Genomic DNA, 22,301 nt, shown 5'->3' on the forward strand with positions numbered 1-22,301 from the left:
TTCGTAGAGGGGGCTACTGATGAATAAACCTCCTTTGTATCCCAACCCTCTCCAGAATTTTTACAAACATACACATGCATACACACACAAATAGCTCTGGGTGCACATGTGCTCCTGTTGAATTCAATACAGTTACTCACTGTGTAGAAAACTACCCAGGTGCATTAATGCCTGGGGGAGGAGGAGGCTGCTCTGGGGATGAGGCTGACAGCAAGTTTAATGTTATCTAACTGCATTGCTCTCGAGGTGAAATGTTTTTGACATGTGTCTCTGTTGGGCTGTGTCCTACTTCATTCAAAACCAGGAATTTGCTTTGATGTTTTGAAAATAAAGCCTTAAAAGAAGAAACAGACATGACTGGCAAAACTTTTTCAGGAAACTAGCAAAGGACCACTAGAGCGGTAAGCTGTTAAATGGGTTTATTTTTGTCTGTTTTGGGTAAGTCCTCTTTTAAACTGATCATCACATATTCTACTTACAAGGTTCTGTGGCCAGTGAGTATATCTGAGCTGAATGAATCTGAAGTGGAAAGAAGACTGGAGATTTTCTGAGCATATATTCAGATAGACAAAATCATGTCAGAAAGCAATGTTTGTTTGTTAAAGCCCAAAATTCTCTGTTTGCTGATATTAATTCAATCTTCTCTCAAACACTGCATATCCTGCCAGAGATCAGGATGTATTGGGCAATAAACCAGGGCTCAGTAGTTTATATGCCTATCCACAAAAACACTAAATATAAACTACTTGTCAGGAATCTGCAAGGACAAAATTATCTGATTTATGAGGATGTCAAATGATTGAGCCAATACTGTATTTAATAAAAAAAAAAAAAATTAAAAAAAAAAAAAGCCTGAAGAGAAAACAGGCAAAAAAAGGAAGAAAAAAAGAGTACTAATTATATAAATCACTGGAGACCATAAGAAGAGGGGGAAGGGACTGCCCCTATGATGCCTATTTCATCCCTTGCCTAACAATCCAAAAGCACATAACTTTCAAAGAACTGCATTTTTTCACAGGCTGGAAGCACCACAAAGCATCCTTCATCAGCCTGGCCTTTTGGCTGTCCTCCTTCTCCAAATGCAAATTCTACATCTGGAAAAAGCAGTAATCCCCTCTCCTGCCTGAAAGCCTCCTTTTATCTCCATTCTCCTCAGAACTCCTACTTCTTGCAACTCCTCACTCTGACATACTACTTTATTGAAGGGATTGAAGGCTCTCTGCTCATCTGCTGGATGTCTGCCTCTCATTAAAACCCCAGGCTCACCTTTGGAGCTCTCTCACTGGCCAGCACAGGTCACCCTGTCCTCCCTCGCCAAGCATCTGTAACACAACCCCCTCCTGAACACTCAGAGGAGCAGGAGCACGGTAACAATGATCATTAACAGAAGCTTATTTATCAGGGCTGCCAAGAAAAGCCTCTCATTAGCTGGGATGGCCAGCGCAGCTCGGCCACGGGGCTGCTCCTCCCCCAGGGGATGACACTGGTGCATCAGGAGCATCCCTAGCTAGTGCCCGTCCCACAGAGCCCGGCTTTGTGCATTGAGACAAACAACAAGAGAGCGTTCCACTGACCTCTGCTGCAAGAGTTTACAGCTGTGTGCAGCGTCCCGGCAGCAGCCTGGCCCTTAGCCTCACTGCAGAGGTGTGTGTGGAGGTGAAGGAACCAAGCCAGACCCTGCAAGATGCCTCAGCATCCAGGTCAGCTGCAGGGGCTGCAGAGGTTATGTGCAAGCTGAAGAACCTTGGCACTGGGACTACAGAAAGTGCTCAGTTCTCTTACTCATGTGCCGCCCAATTTAGGAGCTGTGTTGCTTAAATGTCCCATCTTGTAGGAAGGAATGTAGAACACTGGCAAGTTGCACCAGTTCCCACTACAAGAGTAAAAGCTGCCCCAGTTACTACTCGTTTTGCATTTGCCCTTACTTTCAGGATTTGATGACAGCCTTACTCCGCACTTTCTGCTCCTGTGTTCTGAGCAGCTGGACTAATTCTCCTGACTTGGGGTGAAAATTCACAACACCACTGCCAGTGTCACAGTGCTGTGGCTGGGCTTTTCCACAGCAAAAACCTTCCTGCTCCTCCTTTACTTTCCAAATATTCCCAATGCCCCAACCAAGGGTTGCACCAGGGCTTACACTTTAATTCATTCATGAGTTCTTTTTCTGCTTGCCAGAGGCTGGCACAGGAGAAAGGGATCATGCACATGGCTGCTGCTGTCCCAGAGCTGCCTGCTGGAAGAGTTGAGGAATTATGTAGGCAGCACCAGACACACACCTCAGGACTGCCAGAGGCAGATCAAGTCTCAGCCCAGAGACCTGGGCACCACTGCAGAAGGGGTCACCTGCAAAGCTGTAAGCCAGATGTCTCTGTACAAGTTTGTTCACTCCACAGCCATCCTGCTCCTCAGTAGGGCCAATGAAAATTATTTGATCTCAGGGATTTGGGACCACATTTCAACAGGGACTGAGAGGTTCATTTTTGGTTAAATGTTCTCAAGAAAAGAAAACTCCTCTTTTAGTCAGATTTAGAGGATAACTGACATCTCCACAAAATACTGTGTTTTGAAATTTTAGCATCCTCAAGAAATACGCAGCTTCCCTAGAAAGAAAGGACAATGTTGGTGAGGATTGTTGGTAAGGATTTCCTTCCAATCCTTAGGAAAAGGATCAGCAAACTATCCAATGGGGAGCAGCAGAGACAGCAGCACTGCTAATTCACTAGTGCACCAGGAGAACTTCAAGCCTCTGATGAACACTGTCTCTGGCATGAGTCACTCACACCTCACTCTTGGCATGCTTGGATGGGAAAGGAAAAGGTTTATCTTTTAGATATGGTGCCCCAGCTGTTCTAATCCTACAGTTGTTGCCATGACTGGCTTCTCATACAGCAAAATATACTTTTTTGGTCCCCACCATTCAAGATTTTATTCTTCTTTTATATTTTCAAGTACTAGCTATCTCAGGTTACTGGTCATTTTTTTGTGGTGGCTCCTAAACGAGCCTGAACTGCTCTGATTTTTCAAACCCACAAGACTGTAATTGAAAGCAAATGTAATCAGACATACACAATGTTCTGAGGTTCACCACAGTGCACTGCAGTCAGCATTACTGGAGTGGCTGTTAAAACTTCATGGAGCTGGGAAGAAATACAGCTTGCAAGAATCCAGCATTTATTAGATTATACTAAAGTATTGCAAAGCCACAGCCAATCCTCTCTTCACTAGGTATCTAAGGTTTGTTTAAATGAACATCTACCTGAGCTTAGGCCAATTGTTTTAAGAGATGAACAAGGAAACAAGGAAAGAATTCTACTTCTAACACAGCAAATTCTGCAATCCTTACATCACAGTCAATCTCAAATTGTCCATTACTGTCAGCAGGGTCATTCCAATCAAACTCTGCATAACTGGAAAAAGAAAAAGGCCCAAAAACAAAGGATATCTTTGAACCCAGACACACAGCTCTAGCTGGAGATAAGCAGTAGCAAATCCCTTCCATAAAACTCCCCAACAAGATGCAAGCATTAAAAGAGAGGGTGGTGGTGTGATGGGGCAGGGGCGAGGGGGGTGGTTAATTGAATTCCCACTGCCTCTTGAGTCTGCACTTAAAAGCAGGTCTAGGGTTATCTGTGAAATTTCAATTAAATCAAAAGCTTTGATAACATGATAAGTCATTCCAGAGTTTGGAGTCAAAACACATTGTTATTTGATCCTCTGCTTGTGTTTCTGGGAACAGCACGCATGAAAGACAGTCAGCAGCAGACCAGTCAGGAAGATAGAAAGGGTGGAAATGAATCTACTAATAGATCACTGTGTCTCCTTCAGCCAGAGCCACTTCAGGTCTGGTATTTTTTATATATACAGAGTCCTAAAGGTACCCCATTTCTCAAGAGACAGAAGACAGAGCGAAAGAGATCACCTGGGACTTGTGCAGCACTCCAGGGGATGGCTCCCTGCTGCCACAAAAGCTGGGTTTTTTACCCAGGCTTGCTGTAAACAAGATTTTTACCTGCAACAGCATTGGGAGCTGAATGCAAATCTCTGTGACAGACACAAAACACTGAGCCCTGAGTATGTAATGGAATGGATTTCTAGCACAAACTCTGGTTGCCTGAGATGAACAGGTAAAGACAGGTACACTGAAAAATAATAATATGATTCAACCAAGCCAGAACCAAAACCTAGCTCTCATCTCAACAAAATGCAGGAGAGGCAGCAGCTTTCCAGACAGACATGACTTGCTTTACCTGTTGCTCAGCACCCTTTGATTGCTAAGGCTTCCTCCTTTCTCTTCAGAGGCAAGTGCTGGATGAAAAGGGCAGTGCCAGAGACTCTCAAAGTCCTGTTTATTGAGGAACATCACCTCTGCTTACTGGTGTTTAGACAGCAATGCTTCACCTTAAATAAGCGTGAGATTTCAACTCCACCTGGCCTGTGATGGGAAACAGCATTAAAGTACCTTAATGTCTTACCTTGCCCCCAAACAGTTCAAAATCACACACAGGGGCACACTAGGCATGTGTACACGAGATTTTTATAACCAGTGAGGCTACTGATCCTCAACAGTGCTAAAAACAAAGGGACTCTCCAGACAAGCAATGTCAAAATAACACAGCAATCAACAACGGAGAGAGCAGACCACTGAAAAATCCCATCTGACCCCAGGCACCACTGGAGGATAACTTATCACCCTGGCAGCAACCACCCCATTAAGCCTGTCTGTCCCTAGAACCCTCCTCTTCAGAGTGAAAGATCTTCATTAAACAATAGTGCAATCATATTATAGACACAGCCATGACAGGCTGAGTTCTCTGTGATACAATCAAATCTGCAATGTAAGCTGCCTGTTCTTGCTTTCCAGAGATGTGACACACACAGGACAAGACAGGCTATGCTCACCTGTCATGTCAGTGAATAGAAAACTCCACCCCAGCTCCTCCTGCCTGGCAGGTGATGAGTCAATGGTGACAGTGTGCAATTAACCTGCCAGCAGGGGCTCACCAGAGCAAGAAACCCAGATAAAAAAAGGAAGTGCCCGTCCCTCATCCTCTCCTCAGTTCCAGGCTTATCCACAAGGAAGATGAGGACCAGACACTTCTCTTCTGTGTGGAGATAAAGATCTCTTTTGTGTCTATCAGCATGGGCAATTCAACCCCGTGGGCTGCAAACCAAGCATCACCTGCCTTTAAACTCCAGGAGAACTCCAGGAGATCCCATGGCATTGAGCCCAACCTCTCTAGAAATGAGTGCTCAAGGATAACTGGCACCTCAAATCCTTAACAACAAACTTTATAATCTCTGAATCCAGTTATTTCGGTTCTGATCCTATCCTGCCTCATTAGGCCAGGTTTCCTCCACTGCCATAAACAAATAAATTTACTGTTTTGACTTTCTAACTGGTTTTGCATCTAAGAGCACCACAGAACAAGCTTTCCTGACAGATTTTGGAAGTAATGTTTCTTCCAACATTGAGTGATGATTTTTTAAAACAAATTATTTTTATAACTGATCATTTCTAAAACTGTATTATGGAATGAAAATGGTTTCCTTACCAGAATCAAATCCTCTTAGCAAATCTCTGAAACCTAAACTCTGCAATCATTCTGCAGGTAGAGCCAGGAAATGTAAGGAGCCTTTCCAACATCACAAAATAAATCAATGAGACAGTAAGGAGCAAATTTCCCAGAGCCCTACATTAATCACTCAGCTTCTCCAGAAAGAAGAAATTTTTTGGTTTAAGTTAAACAGTAAGTAAACTATTACTTTCTAATCTACAAAAAAAGGCACTGGCAAATCATCAGCAGTGATTGCTCCTTTAGGATATGAGTAAAATTACTGGACAGGAAGAAAGATCTTGAGCCAACATGCTTGGCATTTAGTTTTTCTAAAGGCAACATCTCTGCATTTCAAAACACCTGAGTCACTACTCTTCTACAGTGAAAGAAAAAAAAAAAAATTTGTGCTCATAAACAGTGAAATTTGACCAGCACTGACACTCTCCTGTGTTTCAGCCCAGCAAGGCAGTGTCCAGTGCCACTGCTGAAGCTGCTGGGTGCTGGCAGAGCTCTAATCTCATTCTCATACTGATGAATTTCGAGTAAGTCTGTTTATTCTTAATCCATCCTGTGCCCATGACAGCATCCCACTTTTAAACCCTGCAGCCTGCTTATAACCAATCCAGGCAAAAGCTATTTCTGTACACTTGGCTGCCAGTGCCAAGTGTCAGTACATTAAACTGCCTTTGCTCCTCTCAGCTCTGTGTCCTTTCACAGTCAGGCCTAAAAGCATGAGCCAACCCAAATGTGATACCCAAGGCAAGGGATAAAAGCCTCCAGCTGCCATCTTGCTATAGGGTTTTTTCTGGTTGCTTAACATATTTCATTCAATATGCTTTCAGTTTTCCCCCAGGTTTATTATTTTATATTTACCTATGTGTCATTTCTTTTTTTATTTTCTGAAAGAGTAGCCAAAAAAATTTCAATCTTTTCTCAGGAAGGCTGAGTTATTTGCTGGTATCACTAATGCTGCAGACAGTAGTAAATTTCAATACCCTCCATTTGATATTCCAGTCCAAATCACTTTATATGCTACAAATGAAAGGGAAAGCCCCATGTGAAACTAAAGAAGAGAACAAGTAATGAATCTGTTATTTCCTTTTTTCCATTCCTGCATTGGCTTAGTTTATTTAAGATAACAATCTCCAAGCCTTCCAGAGATCAGGAGCACTGATGAAAGGCAGCACAGGAGGGGGCACAGCCTCACCTGACCGTGGCCCAGAGACTGAGCTCCTGCTCTTGGGGTCACCACTGGGGACTGGCCACACTTGCCTGCTCTGTCCCTGGGCTGCCTGACCTCTCAGCCAAAGACTGTGACAGTCCCATGCTGTGAGCAGGACACTGAAAAGCACTTCTGAGAGCTAAGAGCTGAAGAGGCTTTTTTTCCATAAATTGAGGTGCTAAGGCCAAATATTACTGATAAATACAGCCCTAAACTAAGCATATTTCAGAAAATAAACACAGGTGCTCTACTACACTGGAGAAGCTCAAAGAGCTGTGGTACCTAATTCCCAGTGAAATCAGTGAGAGCTGGGTGACTAATTAGGAGTGGCCAAGCAAGGCTCTTGGCAATAAGAGCCTTAATGCATTATTGCATCCTTAGCTACCTAAACCTCGGTGAATAAATAATTCTTTGAGAATATTAAATTTTTCTTCCTTCAGGACAGTGGGTTTTAACTGCCTTATCCTGTCAGTCTTTAATCAGAACTTTTTCCACTCTGTGCTTCATAATTTACTTCCCAGGTTAAAAAAAAAATCAAAGAAAAATAAAACCTCTCTTTTCTGATTTTGCATTTCTTAGGGAAAATAATTTCCATTCTGCCTCTCTCAAGTGGAACAGATTTCCTAAATAAAATGTGTGCATTGAGCAGTCACAGTAACAGTGCCAAGTTCAGACTCTAATGCCAATTGTCATCAACTGGTGCTGAGCACATTCCTAAATGATGTGGAAATTATCAGTACTGCAAGTCCTGCAAGAAAGAGCAATCACAAATAAAGAATTCCAGCTTTCCTCATAGCACATCTGCTCAGAGACTCAGCTGTCCAATGTATGGGGAAACACAATTCAAAAGCAATAAAATATAAGTGAAATAAAAGCGATGAAATGTAAGAGAAAATATTTTCATAATATCAAAAAAATCAGAATAAATACAGATATTTTGCCCATGAAAAGTTTTCCTCCTCTACCAATAGGTAATTGAATTGTTATTACAGAACAGATCTGGGAAACAGAAATAATTGTATATTGACACAGTCATGCTTATGGATAGAAAATAGTGTATTAGGGAGCTGTGCTTTAGCACCAATACACTCATAAACTAAAGCAGCTTCCTTAACATGGTCCCTCCATTGCCCTGGCTATTTCTGTTCAGCATCCTTATCAGGAATTTGTAATACATGACAAATAAGAGGAGAATCCAGCTTCCATTTTACAGTGGCTGCCTGACATCAGAGCATCCGAGTGTTACACCAATATTTATTTGACAGAGATATGATCAGTAAAGCTCCTGGCTACAGACCACAATAAAGCATTTCTGTTCTTTAGTAAAGGCACCTTCAGCATTAACTGCATTTTCTGCATGAACCCTCATAATATGTCATATACCTCTAAGTTCCCTAGCTTTTCTAGATTTGCATATTATTTAAAAATTGCTTTATGATTCTCACAGGAAAATTACTCTCAGATACTGAACACTGCTTTAAATTCAGCTGATAATATTATTAGTGGTGGTTTAAACAGAAATCTTGTCTGAAACTGTATGCATTTCTATAGAGGGAAGTATTGGAGAACTGAATTCTTGGCTCTTGATCTGCTCTTCAGACTGGCTCTAGACGTAAAGAAAAAACAAACTCTCACAAGAGTGGTCTGGCTGTGATACTTTGAAACTCACTGCAAAAAAGCCCTAAGACCAGTAAACCATATGCAATGTCTAATTGATTAATCCTACTTTTTGGCTATTTCTGTTATTTCTAGTAAAATAGAATCATTAAAAAAATTGGCTTCTGAGATTTTGTTTGTTGACTGTGAGCCCTGGCCTGACCTCAGCCTTGAATTTAAATCCCCAACAGAAATCTGAAATTAATCTACCTCTGGTTTAGTTATCAGTAATTATAATTATTAACAGAAGTATCCAGTAAATGAATGGGGTTTTAGTGACATGGTATTTACTTAGAACAAAGGATAAATAAAAAGACATTTCCTTCTTACCCACAGTGTCTTTTCCCATGGCAGTGCAGGATCTGGCCCTTACACAGGACTACAGGCAGGGGCATTTGCCCAAACACTGAAATGTCACATATTGGAAACAGAAGCAGTTGAGAACTGCTCCTCCTGTACCAAGGCTGATGGTTTGAAGCTTGCTTTCCCTGCAGCCAACCCAGGGAGTGGAGTGAGAGCAGTCCAACAGCTGCCCTGGGAACAGTCACTGGAGCTCCAACCCTGCCTGGCACATCACTGCTCCCTGGGATCCCCAGCTCCCTTGCAAGAGCCATGCTTTCACCATGTGGAACAGCCTGAGAATGCTCCCAGACCATTCCACACAGGAATCTAGTGTCCTCCTATGGTCTCTCCCATGCCACATGAAGGAAACCTGCTGTTGGGAGCTATCTGGCCTGGAGCTATCTCCACCAGCTGGAGCAGCCTAGGAGGAGACAGTCAGCCACTGCAAATGCTGAGATTTCTTGAGACATCTCTCCAGCTCTCTGCCTGTGAGCTGCTGTACCCAGGAGAGATTTAATGGGCTGGAAGAAATACCTTCTGCCTATTGTCACAGGACTTGAAAGCCTAGACCATCACCAAAAGAGGAAACAGAAAACCTAAGGTGTGAATTCAAGTGAAAAAGTGGCCAGATTCTGAGAGCACTGGGAAAGGCCAGCTTTTACTGCAGCTGGGCTGGGAGCTGCTCAGCACTGGGGGCACTCAGCACGGCAGCAGTAGGAAATGACTCTGCAGGGAGCAGCCAGCCAGCCAAACACGGCACAACCCGGACAGGACCCCACAGAGAAGCAGGGAGGAGGCAAGGGCAGGGCAGATGAAGGGCTGTAAGGAAGAAGCCAGCAACACATTTGTAAAAGTGCCTAAGGAGCTGCAGGGGAATTTTGGTGTCTTTCAGGACAGTAGGAACAGAAGTGAAGAGCTCAGCTTTGTGGCTGAATTAATGCAGTGCTACATGGATTAGAGTACCATTGCAAGCCATGGCTCAGCAGGTAAAGGCATGGATACCTCTCTGCACATCCCAGCTGCCAGGTAAACTAGACATTTTTGTGTCTCCTCCCTCAAAATTTAAACTCCCATGTATTTCTGTCTGGAAGCACAGGTTTAGTCACTGACATGCAATAACTCAATCGACTCTCTGGGCTCAACAACACAAACGCACATGGGATTAAGGTTACACTCCTGAAAATTAGTTAATTAAACCCTAGGTCAGGATTTGTCTTATGAGGCCAAGCTGCAGCATAAAAACTGAGCAGGTCAACATGAAACTAAAGATCATCTCATTGAGCACAGAGAGGAGACATGCAGGCAGCTCAAGCAATTCTGTTCTCTGCCCCTTGGTGGCCGAGTCACTTGCTTATTGTTCTTTAAGCCAGCAAGCTGAATGCCAATGTCTATGCTGACAGAGCCACATACAAACCACCTCTGTGCTGAGGGCTAAAAAAAGCAGCTGAAGAAATAGATAACATAATTAGGATAGTCTAGATGATGCCTCCAGGCTACAGCCCTACCTCCAGTGAGAGGAATGATGAACCATGAGGTCCGGGGAAGACTGAATTCACAGGGCTTCGGCACCACTGGCTCACTGTTTCTGGAGGGGCTTGGCAGAGTAAGAAAACAAGGGAATACACTGGGATTTCTCTGGAATCATGCTCCTTCCTGCAGTGCCTGCTGAGGTTCAGAATCGCCCTGGAGGTGTCCTTCCCCCAGACCCTACACTGTGGTCCAGTGAGCCTCAGATCTCCTCCCTTCCCCCTCAGTTCACAGAAGAAAAACACTAAGATGTTTCCGTTGGCTTTTACATCATCTTTTTGTAGAGACTAATCTTCAGTTTCAACAATACATCTTTTGTGAAGCACTCCCAGCAGAAACCTTAGACACCTTCCCTAAGATCTGTTTGCTTACAGAAGACGAGGTAGGATTTGTTTAAACCCAGCTAGATTAATGTCTTGCAGACATTAGTGAAGTAAGATTTAATCAGGTTATTGCTCTACATTTTCCAGGGAAATAAATCACACTTATTACTAGGTTGGAATAGGATGCAAGGCTTGGGCTGAGAACATTTAGTCTTTTTTGTTTTTCCAGAAGGGAGTGAAGGGATAACTTGAAAATTCCTGCAAGGCTGTCAAACAGGTCCTCTACAACTCTGAGTAGGGACAAGGGATGCAAGCCATAATGGTTAGTGTACACCTGGGGGTGGGCCTGGGTCCCAGGCCCCTGCCTTGCAGAGGTGCTGTAGGGTCTGCATCAGTACAGAAAGCAGAGAGGAGTTTCAAGCAGACTCATAACCTTCATTTGAGATCCTCCATGTGAACTCTTCCGTAACTCTTAGGACCTAACTCTGTCCTGGGTGTCTGTTTCTGCCTGGCACATGGGGATGTGTCTTTGCATTGCAAATGGGGTGTTGTGGGATCAAGCAACCTTTGCAAACCTACTTACATACCCTAAATGAAACTGGAATAATAGCAGGTCTCAGAGTATAACAGGCTTATATTGTTGCAATGTTTTCTAAGTTTGCAATACGTGTTTAACAATGAACAAGCAACTATATTTATTCTCACCAGACATTTTCCTAAAACAAGACTAGATAGGAAATAAAAAAGCAGCTCTTTATCCAGACTTTTGATTTAAAACTGCTCTTTCCTTCATTCATAAAACAAAGACTTTGCTCTCAGTGATGCTAGTAGTGTTTTCTTTAGTACACATGTTAACACATCTCCTTGTACAAACCCGTGCACATGCAAGGATCAAAGTCTGGGAAAACAAATTGCAAAGGTCCTTCTCTCTTTTTCACCAGCATGGGAGCAGACAGCTGAAGCCAATACAAATCTTTCCAATAACTACAGGTTTGCATGTGCTGAAGTGCCCAAAGCCCATAAGCTTTGCATCCATTTCCCCTTATCCAGTGGGCTGTGCAAACATGAGAGAAAGCAAATTACGGTAACACTGCCTGCAATCAGGTTTCAAATCATGCAACAAAGCAGCACAAAACACAATGGGACCAAGTCAAAATCTTATTGCAGAGTACAATAAAATATATCCTGTTTGGGATGAAAGAGAAAAGGAAATACCAGGCAAGGCAGCGCTGGTGCTTGTAAATACCCTCCTGCCAATGCTTTCCCTGGATAAATGAGTCCTATGGACCCTGAGTGCATCAGCATGAATCAGCCTGTCTGCTCCAAGGCAAAGGCTACAATTCTGTCTCATGTTTAATGGGAGCTCTTTCCCTCCTCCTTTTCTTGGCTTCCTGCTCAGAAAGAATAGACTCTCCAGAGACAATTTTGGATCTGGACCACAATCTTGCTCCCTACCGATAACTAAGTATCTCTGGGCAGGAGTACATTTAAAGAAGCAGCTGGTAATTATGAGCCAAGTGCTTACTGGCAGGATTTCCCCCTGCCACTGAGCCAATGCTTTTTGGGAACTAAATGACCCTTTGGTGATAACTATCAGGTAAAACCTACAAACCAGGGGAGGTTCCCTCATTAGAACCATGAGCAAGAAACAATGCAAAGGTGGGTGGAGGATGGCTGAAAATTGTGTCTGAGGGTTGTTTGACTTCCCTGTCCTCCATTCACACACAGTGGTTGTGGGTAACTGCTGGGCATTTCCTAGGTAGTAACGAAAGCTACAAAATCTGTTCCCATGTCTACAGCAGTAATGAAAACAAATGACCTTTTCCTTCCAGCTAATCAAAATGTACCGAGCAGCACTGGAAAACCATCACTACACTTACTCTTTTGGAGGGTTGAGGTCTTCTGGGCGAGCCTCGAAGAACCTGAAGACTTCATCACACTGTGAAATATGGGGAGGAAGCCGAACCAGTGCCTGCAAAACAAAACAGAGAGTGAGAAGCACTTAGACATAAGCCAAGTTTGAAACATGGCCTCAAACATCTAAACTGCCAAGCATGAGGAGGCAAAACAGTCCTGGCAGGGGGAAAGGAATACTGAAAAACAGCAGCACACCTGGCTACTTACCTGAGAAGAAAGGAAACAGCAAGCCTTGACTGCAAATGTCAGGTAGGAAGCAATGAATTCAGACAAGCAACAGTTCTTAGAATCAGGCAATGTAATTTATTTTGCCATGTGCTCAAGAGCAGAGTTTGGTGCATAAGTGCAAAACCATGGCACTGCACAGATAATTGCTCTGTGGCTGGGACAGTCTGTGACATGGGCTTGCACAGCACCTCACACGCTGATGTTAGGGCTTACAGGCCTTGTGTCAATGCACACAAATTCAGCACCCACTCAGACAACAGATTCATGTGCTCATAAAGCTTTCCATGAAGCGCTGTCCACACGAAAAGCAGAGTTCGCTAAAAAACCCATAATTAAACCAAACCAAACAACAATTTGCTCCTAAGTTAACAGGAAAGGAAGTTTGATTAAGTGTCTGAAAAAAACAAATCAAACCCAACCAAAACACAGAGAGGCTTTTTCAGCATGAAGAAGGTTGCACAGCACATCCTGGCTAGCAGTGTCTGTGCACTCGCCTTGGCAGAGGGACACGGCACTTGTCACATTCAGCAATAGCTAAGTACAGTCTAGGCATCAACCACATTATGTTGAAGTGTACTGGAAAGCAAGACCTAAAATAAGACAAGAACACAAGGCAGAAACATGCTATGAATTTGCTGTTCAGAATCTAGAGCTTTATGGTGCCAAAAGAAGTTAAAGAGTTGTCCCCAGCCCACAGAGATGGGGCAGCAGCTCTCAGTGACATGACTGGGAGACTGCCTCCAGAAATGACAAGCAGGAGAGGAAAAGAGGCTGGACTTCACCTCCTCCTGCACTAAGTTATGCTGAAAATAGGCCACAGGTTAAATATAGACCAAGCTTCTTAGAGTTGCTGTAAACCTGTTTGACAAAATGAGATTGTCTGGCTCTTCTCCTAGTTGAAAGTAGGACAAACAATCTTGAAAGATGGATAAAAAATTGCACCAGAACTAAATGAAGATGCATTAGGTGAACTGGTTATATTAACCATGAGACATCTGACTGATCTTGGTCAGACACACCAGAAGGTCCAACCAAAGCACAAAGGCAGGACAGGGCAGTTGGTTACCATCACTGCTGTTTTTAACCAGGCTTTAGAAGTGGCCAGATTTGTTTCCAGGACCACACCTGCTTGGGGATGTGAAGAAAAAGAGTTGGAAAAAGCCTGCTATGAAATTGCAGTCTCCAGTATTAGATGATCGGGTCTTGTTTTGAGGTGTTCATAAATTCAAAGTCAAATGCTTCCACACCTACAGCTCTCCTCTCCTTTGTGAAGGGATATTATAAGAACATTAGGAAAATCCATTTGGTATCACTAGGCCTGTGAAAAATGAGGGTCTGGCCTTTAGTCATGTGGAGTTGCACTACAGAGCTGAAAAAGATGCCTTGCAAAGGAAGGAGCATGAGATGCAGAAGCTGGGAAAGAGCTTGGTGGGTCCAAGTGCCAGGGCAAGCACCACTGGCTGCTGCACTAAGGCAGGATGAAACAGAACAGCTGGAAAGCTCAAGCACTTTTACAGGAACAAAGGATGCCCTGGTCTCCACCTCTGTTTGTTCAAACTCGTCTAAAAGCGTAACAAAGGTGTGAGCTCTGCCTTTTTTCCTACTGTACATAAATACATGCATCCAGCTGGCAAACCAGGAATAACACTGGGAAATCAGGAAGTGCTCAGGAATAATAATGATCACAACATGTTGAAAGAGCCATGCCTCACCAGCACAGGCTAACAAGAACATAAACAACATTTATTCCTCTGCACCCCAAGCAAGAGACAGCAAAGCAGTGCTGTCTAACCAACAGTGGATGGAGCTGATATTTAGCACTGGCTCTACTACTCACACCCTTTTTGGTTAGGGCAGGTTACTTAACCTCTTTTCATCAAATTCAGCTGGGATATATCTTCAGTTACCCCCTTACAATGCTGAGCAATAACACTTACCTAATCTGCAGAAAGGTTAGGAGGCTCAGATATTCAATATCTACAGTGTGTTTAGAAATCCCAAAGGGCTCAGTCTTGCACAGTCAATGGGGCAGGAGCAAGCAGTGCAAACGATACGTATCATTACTAGAGAAACACAAACACCCAAGTCACACCCGGCGCGGGGGGTCTCGGGCATCAGACGCCTTCCCAAGGAGTCCCCACTTCCCTGCAGGTCACAGGTGCTCACCCTTCCCAAGAACCAGGCTCCAGATGCCAATACTGAGCTGGAGCACAGACTGGGTTTTCAGTGATGGAAGAATGCAAAGCTGCTGTGGAGATTTTTTTTCTAAATCGAGGGAAGCTTTGGGAAATCCGAACCCCCTGAACCAGTGGTTGGCTGCCTGGAAATCCCCAGAAGCACTGTGGTCCTGATGAGCTGAAGGGGGATGACTGAAAAGCACCACTCTGACTCCAGGCTTTTGCAGGGAATGGATAAAAAATCAGCCAGTCATTTCCACACCCTGCCATCCACCTTCCCACCCTGGGGCAGGGCTGGCTATTCTGCTTCTGAATCATCTCCCAGCATGCTGCAATTTCCAGCCTTATGCACAGAGATGGACTGAATTCCAGCCCACAGTAATTATGAGCCATTGCATGCTTTTTTGGAAGCTCAGGTGTAAAGTCAAACCAGTCAATTTTTACTTTTTTTTTTTATTTTTAAAGGAACAAAACCCAAAGAAATGGCAAGAAACTCTAAGAAACGGTAAAAAAAAATGCAACCAAGGGTATAAAACCAATCAGGATCCTTCTATTAAATTTTGAATAGCAGCAGGGAGCAGTGACACTGTTTAGCGAGACAAGTGTCTCTTCAGCAAATACACAACATTCACATGAACTGGTCAAAGCCAACACAATCCTGGTGAGCAAACAAAAAGTGCACTGAGGAGATCAGGGACACACTGTCACTCTGCAAGGGGAAAATGCAAGCTTCTGGCATTTCCAGCAAGACAGTTCCAGGGAAGAGCTGCAACAGCCTGAGGGAAAGACTGCAGGGTCAAGGAAAGAAGCGTAAAGACAAAGAGGAACACAAAGGAAAAAAAGGACAGGGAAGTGACATTCTTCTGGGGATGTGGAAACCAGAGGTAAACACACACAGCTACAAACAGCAAGCATCCAGGAACAGCAAGGAACTTGCACAGGAAAGGTGAGAGATAAAAAGAGCCAGCAAGCAGAACTCAGCCTTGTACAAGCATTGAGAACTATCAGTAATAGCATGTTTCCTTGCTTGGCATGTACAGGAGGACGTGCACTGCTCAGCCCTCACACATCCCTCAGGAGATAGGCTTTTATGTGTCCTTCCAGTCTATAATCATGTCTGGCTCCATGGTACAGCTCACAGCCTTGCAGAGCAGGTGACTCAAAAGGCTATTGAAAAGCTGAAACATTAGGCAGGGTGTGAGGAGGCAGCCCTTGGTGCTGGGGATGGCCAGCTACTCTCAGAGCCCCAGCCCACCTGTGGAAAGCTGCTGTGGCCACACACAGCAACCAAAGGCAGCACAGCACCGAGTGCAGGCAGGGGTTCACTGCTTAAGGTTACATGAACTGGAAACTGCTCTGTGGGACTGTATCACAGCTCAAAGTCTTCATGGAATACATGGAATAAAACCCTGCAGGCATTCCTAATGATGCATTGAGTGCTGTGGGTTGCATTTTTGCAGATACATTTATAAAAAGCTGATGCAGAGATGTGTATATGCAGAGATGCACAGCACATGTGTGTGTATATGCACAGAATGGTATTCACCCCACTGAACTTCATGTGTCTTGAATGGGAGACTGGCCACACTTGTCTATCAACTTGTATCATTGCTAGGGAAAGAGCAGCATCCTCAGAGGGTGCTTTGTCTACCCCCTGCCATGGGTGTCTGGCTCTGGAAGGGGTGAATCACTGATTGTCTCCACACAGCCTCAAGAGACACTTTAGATGCACAACTTTTAAATCCCTAATGTCCTGTGGGTTTATCCCCAGCTTCACATACAAATACACAGTGCCAGTTCACAATGCTGCACAGTTATGACTGCCTTACTTTTCTTCTAATTGTTTATCATTTTCATTAACATTAGTCACTAGAGCCAGATGTTTGGGAATGGCCACGAGCCCAGCAAGGGGGAAGGTGCAATTAAAATAGATAATTTCTGAGAACAAAGAAATAAATTGCTTCATCTATATGAAAACACCTTCTGTTTGACTGAGAACCTCAAGCTTGAACTAAAGCACTGAAGTGGTGGATGGCAAACACTGACAGGCAGGCAGAGAAGTGGATGAAAATGTATGGTGGTGGCTCAGAGTGGAGAAGAAGTGGGAATAAATAAAGAAAAGGATTCCTCAGGATGCAGTTTTGGGAGTAAATGGAACATTGTAAGAGCTTCTGGCATGGAAGCACCATAACACAATTGAAAGGAAGGCTCTGCTCCAGGTGCTGAGAGGAGTTTTGCAAAAAATTAACTCTCATTACTGAAGCCAGTCAAAATACATCGGGATTCTGAAACATGAATTAAAAATGTCAGATCAAGTTTGAAAGTATTTCACTAACAACAGACAAATTTTGAAAGTATTTCAGTTAAACTCCCATTCTTGACCAGGACTACTATTCCTTCTTCAATCAAACTAGCTTAGTTGTGCAACAGATAGAGAGAGAAACGTCTGTGTACCTGTCTTGACAGGTTCAAGGATTAAACCTTGAAAGAGAGGCGGGACTGAGGGACCAAGAGGGAGGTAATTATGTTTGTGAAGTATGGTCTCTCAAAAAGTGAACATTAATAACAATGACATTAATAAAAGTACTTCCTGGCACTGATGTGACTTGCTCATTTAATTTCTGTTTAGGTGGTGTCCATTTGGATAGTCAAGCCTCACTACAGAAAAGCTCCTACTTAATACCATATCCAGCTTTATGGGACAGCACGAAGGCACGTGACAAACCCAGGTTTATGACAATGGGATGTTACATCTTAAGGTCTTCCCTGCACAAAGATGCTTCCCTCAATTAGGATCAGCACACACAAAAATGGAAGCCAGCAAATTCTGGCCTGAGTCTTCCCAGAGGGCTGTGAAAGGACAGAGTGATGGCTTTGTGAACCACTGACCTGAAAGGTCTTTCTTGAAGACAGGATGGTACACACTGGACAAACACTCACCAGAGGTGTGTTTGAGAGATCAAAAGCCTCATAAATAAAATGCCCCTTGGGAAGGGAGCTCTATGAAGTTGCTCTTTCTTTCACATTGGCAAAAATTCCTAAACAAATTTAGAAAATTGGGCCCAATGAGCCCAGAAGACCTTAAATCACACTAAACTAATTCCAAGCCTACAGTTTAGAGGGAAATCATCCAGAGAGACTAATTCCAGTGGGCAGCACACATTTACTGGCAAAACACAGTTTGTTTGGTAACTCACTCAGGTTACCAGTAAGGACATCCAGACTCTGCACTTTCATGTTTACAGATGAGAAAACTCCTGGAAATCTTCCCACGTATCCCACTCCTCTCGTTTTCATTGCAACTTCAAAGTTTCTTGCAGCCTTAGCAAAACCACTGGCCCAGTTACCTCTGTGATGGCATTTCTCTAAGCTGCTACAATGCACTAGGAATAACCCAGGCATGAGGGATACAGGCATGAGCTGTAGGGTCCAGAGGGATCATGCCCCTGATATAGAAATCTTCTGCAGACCTCCCCTTACTGCCAAGTATCCCCACAAACTCTAGGACAGCCTCTGCCTGTTCCTGGCACAAAAACTACAAACACTTCCACACAGCAGGAGTAAGACCTGTTTCTCAGCCATGCAAATTTCCACACTGACAGACAGTCTGCAAAAACAAGACAACAAATGGTCAAACATTTGCATCCCCCATTTGTGCTTCAGCTTTCCAGGGCAGGTGAAATGGATGGAGAACTCTTATCTTGCAAAAAAAAAAAAAAAAGAAAAAAAAACCCATGGACTTTGCATTTGAACCTGCCTCCCCCTCTGCTGCCACACAGATGCCAGGGGACAGAGGTCTATTGTTCTGTTTATTCATTTTATTATCCCATGTCACATTTATTCCACCAGCTTCACCCACATCATTCCAGCATAATTCTCTAATTTTTTTCAAATTTGTCAGCTTACCCATTTGAGGATTAATATGGACATAAGCTTTGAACTCTTACAGAAGTAGGACTGAACTTGTCAAAATTATGCTCTTGCTCTACAGTTCCATACAATTCTCTAAAGAGTCAAAATATCCACTGGAGAAGGGTAGAAAAGCAGGAAATGGGTACAAAGGCAAATTAAATACAAAGTACAGTAAACTGCAAACAAAATAAGAAGACACTACATCAAGCACAAGAAACATATGCGCCAGAGACCACTGGAATAATATTCTGGAGAAGTCACTAAAGGTTTGTGATACTCTGCTGAGAACCACTGTGGCTGCTGCTGGCGACAGGAAACACTGGGCTAATCCAACACTGCAGGGTCTCTGTTCACAAAAGCAGCATCTATCAATACATGGCTTAAGTAAACAGATTGGCTTCAGGGACATATCCAGTCATGTCTGGGCAGCAGCAGCAGATCTGAACCAAGGTGAAACCATTCTGTGATTCTATGACCCAAGCCAGACTTCTCCAAGAGAGAAAAAAGGAAATGCAGAGAGCAGGGATCACAGCACCACAGTGTCAACGAATGTGCATCAGCCACAACACACCCCTTGGCCATGACCAGCGGAGCCCCAGCAGGCCTGGCTGGGTCAGGTCAGGTCTGTCTGGGACACAGACAATGGGGCCCCAGAGAACCAGCTGCCCCTGGTCACTGCTTTCACTGCTGGGTGACAAAGTCCCTGCTTTCCCCACCAGCATCTGCTGGGTGAACCCTGACATCAGCCAGCCTCGCTGCTCCTGTCACCAGCAGTTCCTGTCTGAAGGAGGGTGGCTGGGGACCCACTGAGACCCTACATATTTCAGAAAGAGCCATTTGGCTGCCAGCACGAAGACAGTACACTAATTGTCACACAAGAAAGCCTGATCTCATGAGAGAAGACTTTAATTGCAGCTTCCTCACCCCGGGGGTGCAGATGACATGGGTTTCACCACCACCACCCCCCCCAGCACGCCTCAGGCACTTTGGCAATCTGCTTCCAATTTTGGATGAGCAAATGTCTGACTGGAGAAGTTCTTGGGAATGCTTTTTTCCCCCTCCACCTGCTCCTCTGACTTTCTAAAAATGGAAAGAAAACCTCAAGGGAAATAAGAGAGGAAGTCTGGGGTTTAAATAATGTGCTGATGGACTCAATACCTCTGCAAAAACTGGAAATCCTACTTGCCTAAGCAAGTAGGACTTGCCTAAGCAAACAACTTTTATTCTACTGACAGAGAATTAATTATCATCAAATCATAAACTCTAGTTTAGAAAGAAAAGATTAGGTGGCTTAATATTCTTCTCAACAGACTCAAGCTTTTCTGTCCAGCAATAAATTTCTAGGCTTTCAATCATGAGGAGAAGCATTCCTCAAAGACACAGGTCCACCCTCAGTGCTGCACCAGCCACCGCTGTCTCATGTGGCACCAGGGGACAGACAGGCAGGAAACAGAAGCAAACATCACCTTAGTTGTGCCACTCTGCCTGCTCAGTTCCTGAATCATCAAGGCTGATGCGGAAAAAAAACCCCACAATAGGGCAGGTGAGGCTTAGAGCCCTTACTGAGAAAATGAGGCACCAAACCAGTACAGTAAGTGTGCCAGGGAAAATGCTGCCAGGAGCCTAGGAGCAAACAGCAGCCTGTTTCCACCTGCCCTGTTAGTCTTGGTGGTGTTTGGGAAGGACCATCCTTCCCTGTGATGGATGTCGGCACTCTCCAGCAAGGAAATGCCAGCCCTGGTGGTGCCCTGAGCCCCCAGGCAGGAGGGCTGTGCTCCCCAGAGCCTTACCCTGCAGTACTCGTCGATGGGCTTCAGCCTCTTCACTGCTACGTCTCGGACATGGCTCCTCCGGAACAGGATCTTGCCTGCGGAGAGAACACACGAAAGGGGAGGGTTAGGGGCATCACCAGCCATGTGGGACAGCACCAAGCAGAGGGAGTTTCATCCCTGACTCCAACCATGGCTGTCAGCATGAAACCTGGATGGCTGCCACCACAGTGCTGCCTGTGTGAGCCTCCAGAAGGGGACTCAGGGATGTATGGGACAGAGGGGGGTTCTGATTTCACCCCGTAGGTAACACAAAAGGTTTTGGTTCCCTCATAGTGATGCCACTACCCTGGAATGGACTGACACTATGTTATGACTCGCTCCCAATTCAGGGTCACTTTGGCATGGCCACGCTGGCTGTGCAGGAAGCATCAGGGGCTCCATCTGCTCCCCACTCAGCTGCCTCCCACTGTGGATGCTCCTGCCCTTCCAGGCAGACAAGCCACACACCCAGCTCACAAGCAAATACAAGACTGTTGGTGACAGAGCCCTTATAAATCTACACGGAGAAACCAAATAACAGAAGAAAAATAAACAAACTCTTTTTTTTTAAACTAAAAGAAATATAATAACCTCCATGTCCTTACTGCATGACATTTCTGCAAGCAGTTAAGATTAAATAAACAACCGGGTTTTGTGTGAAACTGATTGTAACAAAGTTTATCAAAATAATCTAGGAACTGAGTTTCCCCACACACAAGGATGTCATAGAGTTGGTATTTTTTTGGCTAGAAGGGATTATATCTTCATATCCTTTTTTGGTGGTTTTCTTCCCTTTTCCTTTTGTGCTGTATTTCTTTTAATATAATCAGACAAGAATAAATTGTATGTTCTCCTTGTGGTAGAAGAAAACAGTATCTGCCAGCATTATTTAGTCCATGAAATATCTATAAAAAAACCACATCTATACTACACCCTGCTCCAGACTTCTTCTACCAACAGGCAAATAAGATACTCATCCATAGATTGTGAGATAAGAAACTGGACTAAGAAATCAAATCAGATCCAAAATCTTATTATGTGGCTTTGACTTCATCTGATTGCACAATCTGAGAGGTTAATGAAACAGCAGCCTTTGACAGTCCAGTAGCAAAGGCTCTAAGCCTCCCCCAGACACTGCCCCTTTTGGCTGCCTTTTCCTCCATAGCTGCTAATCTGGAAGGTGTTAAAGCCTTTTGTTTCAGACAAGAGAAAGTGGTTTATCTTTATCCCCAATTCTGGCAACAAAACAGTTTGTGCTGTGAGGTAAAGCCATTTCCTGGTGCCATCAATTTCTCTCTCCTGGGTTCCCTGTGGTTATCTCATTACTATGCTGATGCTGAGCCATCCCTGTAGGATGTGATGCCTTGTGGTCACTGGGAAATCTTCAATGCATGTCTGAGACATTGCATCATCTTGAGCAATTTAGTCAAATTGCATCAGCTTGAGCAATTTAGTCAAAAGCAGCTGGAGAAGGAAAGTGACCCTTCCATCCTCCTGCACTGACCCACACTGGACACACTGAAAGATTCTTGATTTCCTGCTTCTCTGTCTGGTAAATGGTGAGAATTACCTGCCTTGAGGATCACACTTTAACTGCATAACTGCAATAAACTGCTTTTTTGGGGCAGAAA

General features: G+C 44.1%; 1 protein-coding gene across 7 annotated transcripts in view; it reads right to left on the reverse strand.

The window, feature by feature from the left end:
* SH3PXD2A (SH3 and PX domains 2A) overlaps nt 1–22,301 on the reverse strand; it is a 245,802-nt gene that overhangs the window by 125,509 nt on the left and 97,992 nt on the right. For all 7 annotated transcript variants that reach the window (XM_059851916.1, XM_059851910.1, XM_059851909.1 and 4 more), the window contains 2 exons: nt 20,650–20,726; nt 12,506–12,597 (listed from right to left, as the gene is read on the reverse strand). In XM_059851916.1, coding sequence (XP_059707899.1) covers nt 12,506–12,597; nt 20,650–20,726 — 169 coding nt within the window. The remainder of the gene's footprint in view (nt 1–12,505; nt 12,598–20,649; nt 20,727–22,301) is intronic.

This window comes from Haemorhous mexicanus, chromosome 7 (genome assembly GCF_027477595.1).
Source record: "Haemorhous mexicanus isolate bHaeMex1 chromosome 7, bHaeMex1.pri, whole genome shotgun sequence".
Lineage (NCBI taxonomy): Eukaryota > Metazoa > Chordata > Aves > Passeriformes > Fringillidae > Haemorhous > Haemorhous mexicanus.